This window comes from Nannospalax galili, unplaced genomic scaffold (assembly GCF_000622305.1).
Source record: "Nannospalax galili isolate Female #2095 unplaced genomic scaffold, S.galili_v1.0 scaffold675, whole genome shotgun sequence".
Taxonomy (NCBI): domain Eukaryota; kingdom Metazoa; phylum Chordata; class Mammalia; order Rodentia; family Spalacidae; genus Nannospalax; species Nannospalax galili.
This window is the reverse complement of record NW_008337205.1, coordinates 2442085-2448551: the sequence shown is the minus strand read 5'-3', so window position 1 is coordinate 2448551 and position 6467 is coordinate 2442085. Positions and strand designations below refer to the sequence as shown.

At 41.1% G+C, this 6467-nt stretch overlaps 1 protein-coding gene across 2 annotated transcripts in view; it reads left to right on the top strand.

Annotated features, from left to right (window-relative positions):
- The window catches only part of Stag3 (stromal antigen 3), a 36174-nt gene that overhangs the window by 9293 nt on the left and 20414 nt on the right, over positions 1-6467 (top strand). For both annotated transcript variants that reach the window (XM_029563172.1, XM_008832381.3), the window contains exons 5-8: positions 2093-2189; positions 3326-3402; positions 3698-3902; positions 4282-4433. In XM_029563172.1, the coding sequence (XP_029419032.1) occupies positions 2093-2189; positions 3326-3402; positions 3698-3902; positions 4282-4433 (531 nt within the window). The remainder of the gene's footprint in view (positions 1-2092; positions 2190-3325; positions 3403-3697; positions 3903-4281; positions 4434-6467) is intronic.

Genomic DNA, 6467 nt, shown 5'->3' with positions numbered 1-6467 from the left:
GTTCAGATTCTCTTTTAAATACCCTTGTGGGAGGGGTTTATCAACACATCTTCTCCTTTTGCTTGTATCAAAACTTTTTTCATTAAAAATTCTTCTCCTGATCCAGAACTTTTTTTTTTTTTTTTTGGAGACTAGGCCTCCTTTTATCTCAGGCTAGCCCAGAATTCATCCAGTATTCTGGCAGAGCAGTCCTCCTGCCTTAGCCTCTTGAGTGCTGGGATTACAGGCATAAGCCACCACCCTGGCTCTTCTAGATTTAGAATTCTAAGATGATATATCATACACACACATAATAAATAATAAAGAAGAAAATTAAAAATAAATTCACATATCATTGTAGTCTAGTATAGAATCCATTAGCTACATGTGATTATTGAGTTCTTGACATGGTTTATTCTACTCAGAAATTGGATTTTAAGTGTTATTTGGTTGAATTTTAATAGTCTTGTATGACTAAGGGCTAATGTATTTGCATAGTTTTCGTTGGTAAATGTTTCAGTTTGTGTTAAATGCATGTCCTTTGTAAGTGATTTTTTTTAACCATTTTGAAGATTTTCTTAGTTTTTGTGTTCTGGTGTTTTGCAGGATGTTTAAAGGTTAAGTTTCCTTTTTATTTGTCATGCTAGAGGCCCATCAATGTGCTGGCTCTGAGAATTGGTATCTTTCAAGTACGGAAAATTCTTTTTCTTTCAACTTAAAATTTTTATTTTTGCCTACATGTATGCATATGAACCATGCTTGTGCCTGATAAGAAGGCGTCAGATCCCCTGGAACTGGCGTACAGATGATTGTGAGCTGCCGTGTGGGTGCTGGGAACCAGACCTGGCTCCTCTGCAAAAGCAGCACATACTCTAACCTCTGACCCACTTCTCCAGCCCCTGGAAAACACCTTTCAAATACTGCCTTTTCATTTTACTGTATTTTGGAATTCAGTTCAATGTCATTAGAACGTCTCATCTCTTCTACATTTCTTTCACTTCCATCTGTTAATCACTCTTAGTTGCATTTTAGATACTTCCTTTGACTCAGTTCATCATCTCTTATGCTGTGTCTATGCACCTGTAACCCATCCAATGAAGTTTTAAATTTTATTCTTTACTCTGCAAAGTTAGTGCACTTTCAAATTTGACTATTTTTTGTTTCTACTTTTAGGTATTTATTTCTTTAATCATATTAATCATTTTATAATAAATTGGTGAATCTTCAATTTTTTAAGTGAGTGATGTTTTGTTTTTAATTCTTAACTTTCAGTGCTTTCATCTTCATATATTTGGTTAGGTTTTATTGTGATTCACTCATTTTTTCCAGAGCTGTATGAGTTGGACCTCTTTGGGGCCAGGGTCTAAGGTGGGTTTCTAAGAGAGAAGCCTGCATTTGCTTCTGGCAGTTAATAGAACACTTCTGGGTACTTTCGGCTGTTGTTTTGAGGCAGAGTCTTAAGTAGCCCAGGTTGACTTTAAACTCACTATGAAGCTGAGAATGACTTTGAACTCCTCATCCCTCTGCCTTTGCCTCCTAAATACCAAAATTATAGATGTGAACCACCATACCTAGCTCCAGAATCGTTTTTAATTAAGCTCTCTACTGGAGATTATTCTGGTCATATTGATAGTGAGAATCTGAATCGCTAATCCAGACCTGAGGGCTAATATGGTTATGAATTCTTGAGAGAATTCATTTTTTCTCATCAGCACACTGTTAAAGCATACATTTTCTTGATGTTCCTAGCTGCCCTGTAGATTCATTTCCTGTTCTTTGCTTTCATAAGGGTGCAGTTCTGCAGGATAAGGCTTCATATGGGAGCCTTCTCTTGCGCTGCTCCTCTTGGAATGACTTTAAGCTCTATCCTCTGTGCTGTGCACATTCATGCAACCCAAAACTCTACCATCAAAAATCAGCATCTTCCCAGAACTGCTACTGTCTCATTTTTGGTCTGTGTAGAATTCTACCTTTCATTCTAGTTCATAAATATATTTTAAAAGATATTTGTAATGTTTTAATTAGAAGTTCATGTGTTTCATTTGGGAAAATCGAACAGGCTATCAGTTCTGTCATATTGCTGGAATAGAAATCAGCCATATTTTTTTCCTAGTCTTTGGTGGATGAATGGCTGGACAGCTACAAGCAAGATGAGAATGCAGGATTCTTGGAACTTATTAACTTTTTCATCCGATCCTGTGGATGTAAAAGTGAGGAAACACTCTTTATACTTTCTGGTCCCTCCACCCTTTCTTGTTGTAAAACTTTTCCTCTGTATAGATGAGTACAGTTAGACATTTTCTAAATAAGATAAAGTATGTGAAGAGCTGCATGTATCTGAGCTTCATTTATTTGGGATTTGGGAGTGGGTGAGACAGGGTCTCCCTGTATCCCCAACTGGCCTAGAACTCACCATGTAGACCAGGCTGGCCTTGGTCTCATAGAGATCCACATGCCTCTGCCTCCCTAGTGCTGGGATAAAAGGTGTGAGCCACCACATTCTGGATTAACTACATTTTTGCTGAGTAAATAATGGAAGTGATCTTGTAGGCAATTTAACTGATTTTTGAGGCAAGACCCTTTGGTGCAAAAAAATCATGCTTCTGTGATGATAATGATAAATACAAACTTGAAAGTGGACCATCAGATACCCTTAGGGGTTTTGTTTTTTATTTTGGGTTTCACTGTGTATCCCAGACTGGCCTTGGGCTTGGAGTAATCCTCTTGAGTGCTATGATTACAGGTGTGCAAATAACACCCAACATCTTTTAGTCCTTGTGAATGAGAGCTTTTTTTTCTTTAGCTACTTCACCTATATTTTTTTCTCAGCTACTATAGCACACCCAAACTCCACATGCCAAAGTTTAGTTTATTGGGCTATATAGTGTCAAGTTGTTTTATAACAATTCAGTATCTGGCCTAATTTTATTTTGTTTTGCATTTGTTTGGTTTTGGTTTGGTAGGTTTGTAGCATTTTGTTATGTTTTTTTTCTTTTGTTTTTGGAGACAGGATCTCACTGTGTAGCCCTGGCTGGCCTGGAACTCACAGAGGTCTACCTGCCTCTGCCTCCCTAAAGGTTTATGTCACCGCACCTAGCCTTGGCATTTTTTAAAACCATAGTCTTCACTGCTTGATTCATTTGCATTTTTCTAGAAATTATCTCATAGCAGATGTACAATTGAATGGTGACAGGCTCATGAATAGGAATGGTTCAAGTCATCTGATTGCTCCCTAAGCTCTTTTCAGTATGTCCTCTATTTCACCTTCAAATGTCCAATGTAAATGTAAATGATTACAGTGTCCTATTATTTTCCTTTTAAGTCTCTTGTCTCCTCCATTTTCTAGGCACTGTGACTCCTGATATGTTCAAGAAGATGTCTAACTCTGAGATCATCCAGCACCTAACAGAGCAGTTTAATGAGGTTGGAGGAAGCCAGCCAGGATTCTCTTGCTCTTCTTAGTTCAAATCAAAACAAAAGGCGCATTACCCCATTCTTTTCTGATTCTGGGAAATAGCTTTTAGAAGGGAGACTCAATCTCTTGAAAATAAAAGGGACTTACAGAAATCACCTGGCATCCCTCTGGAATTGGGATGATAACATAAAATGAAGTATATTAGATATACATTTTCACTATGCTGGTCGGTTTTAACATTCAAATCTTCAGGGTTTCATAGACCTAATACTTTTCTCATCCTTTTCATAAACCCTTCTGTAGGATTCAGGAGACTATCCCCTGACGGCTCCAGGTCCATCCTGGAAGAAGTTTCAGGGCAGCTTCTGTGAGTTTGTGAGGACATTGGTCTACCAGTGCCAGTATAGCCTCCTCTATGATGGCTTTCCCATGGATGACCTCATCTCCCTGCTCATTGGCCTCTCCGACTCCCAGGTCCGCGCCTTCCGTCATACTAGCACTCTGGCTGGTGAGCACTCAAAACTCAGTGGGATTAATGGGATTTGTTCCTGTTCTGGACTTTTCCATCTGCATCATAGATCTCCAGTACCTTGTTGCATTTATGTCAAATCTCCATTCTGTTTCCCGCTAGTGGACACTTGAAAAGTTAGATCACAGAAACTGTTCCCAGTCTTCATATCTTCCCAGAGCTTACCTTTGGTAGTATATCCATGTTTAAAAGAAGGCTAAAAGAGTTGTAGGGGGCACTCTAGGACAGGTAGCCTTAGGACTTTAGGGTCACCCTACTCTAGTTTTTCATTTTCTTTGTCCTTTTTTCACTTCTCTTTTGAACTCCTGTTCCCTCCTCTGACTTGAACAGTGATTTCCTTGTTTTCCCTGACTCAAAGCCATGAAGCTGATGACTTCCCTGGTAAGAGTTGCCCTCCAGCTGAGTCTGCACAAAGACAACAATCAGCGTCAGTATGAAGCTGAACGACACAAGGGACCGGGGCAGATGGCACCTGAGCGGCTGGAGAGCCTGCTGGAGAAACGCAAAGAGGTGAGGCAGGCTCCCTGCCTCTTTCCTCCTCTTCCCTGCTTCCATCCTCTGCTGTCCAAACCACAGGCCTTGAGTAACCTTTTAGATGAGGAATACTAGAGACTGGTAACAGCTTATATACCAATCCTGTCAGAGGTCATTGTGTGCACTCTTGTTTCTGAGATACAGGCTTAAAGATGTCAAATTTGGAGTGAAGTTAGAGTTTTCTATATTTCTACTTTTATTCCGTTTCTCTTTGTCTCCATGCATTATTAGCAGTGTTCAAATACTGTACCACCATGTCAGAACATTAAGTTCTGACTCTCAAGTTAAGTGTACAATGTAGGTCATCACAGGAGCGCTGAAAACCAATCAGCGACAAGAACAGTGAAGTTACTGAGAAGTGGGAAGAGAATATACCTTCCAGTCACCCCTGGATATCAGTTCTGTTCAGTTAGTTGTTGTTATAGCTCCAAGACCTTATGTAACCTATCAAAACTTCTGGTTTCTTTCTTTTTTTTTAAATAGATAATTCTACTTCAAGGAATTTAAGTGAGGTGGCTGCCCTGCCGCACAGTGAAGTTTTTGCTTTGTTTTCCTTTGTGGCAGGTATTTCATTGCTGTGATAAATATCTGAGAGAGGCAATTCAGAAGAGGAGAGGTTTATTTTGGCTCACTGTTCAAAGGTTTAGTCCATGGTCAGATGACTCCATTACTTTGTGCCTGTGGAGAGTCAGAATATGACAGCAGAGGCGGTCTGATGGAGCAGAGATGCTCACCTCATAGTGGTCATTTTCTATGGGTGGGTCCCACGCACCGCGTTGCTGGGGTGCGCGTGTGTTGCGTACCGTGTTGCTGAGGCTCTCCGTGACTACTGGGTGCTGGCGACTCTACTGATCACTGCGCTCTCAGGCGGGTTCCATTCTAATCTACCAGGCACTCCCTCTGGGTTCGAGATCCATCAGCTGCTGGGTCACGAGGGGAGGTGCGGGAACGGGGAAAGCAGGGTCTTCGTGAGTTCTTGTTTACGAAGGGACAGCCCCCTCCAGAGAGATGCAGGGTTCAGTGATACAGCTTCAGACACAGCTTCTGATGCAACTCTGATTTATTAAGGGGAAACCAGGATATTTATACTGTGGGGGCAGTGGCAAAAGCCTTAGTTGATAGGTGCTTTTAGGATGCCCCATTTACTTCATTTGTGTGTGGAAATGGGGCCCCGCCATGCTGCCAGACTACCTGAAAAATCACACAGGAAAGCATGGGTTTTACAGAGCCAGAGGCCATGTTTATGTTAGAGCATAAACGGCGGGCACTTCAAAAGGAGAGTCAGGAGGATGCCAGGTTCTCTGCTGAAAGGAGTCATCTGCATTTGAAAACCGAGCTCGTGAGCTTTCCAGACATGGAGAGACTTCTACTTCACAACAGGGGTTCCCAACATCTCCCCCTCTTTGATTTAAAAATGGAGAAGTGCCATCACCAGCCCTAAGGGCCGACTCATCTGTCGGGAGAATTCAAAGTCTGATAATCGACCATGACCTGTTTTGTAGTGATTTTAGCAAATGGCAGTAATTTGTCAGCAAGGAAATCTTAAAAACAGTGAGCAAGTATCAAAATAATATACAGTATTACCAGGGGGCAACAAGGGATAGGAGCTATGTAAACAAGGGATTGTTAAGCCAACCTAATTGTTTGGTGGGTTGAAATCTTGAAAATGGATTATTACAAGGTTTTTTGTGAGTGTTAACATTGGTTTCAACAACAATTTGATTCATTTACAAAGAAAGCACTTTTTCCCAATATACACCCTCCCCATGTCCAGCAGTTATTAAGTCCAATGTTTTTCTGTTGTGGAGCACAATCCTGGCGAGAGAGTTTATTTGTTGTTTGAGAGATTCCAGGCTGTCAGTCACGGATGCCAGTCTGAGATCTAGCTTGTCTCAGAAGTTTGCCAGGTGTTGGGCTTGTAGCAGTTTGTCGCCATAGCAACGCCTCCAGCATCCAGGGAGAGTGCAAGTTCGATCCCTACCAGCAGGGGGAAGAAGATTTTTCTCTGCT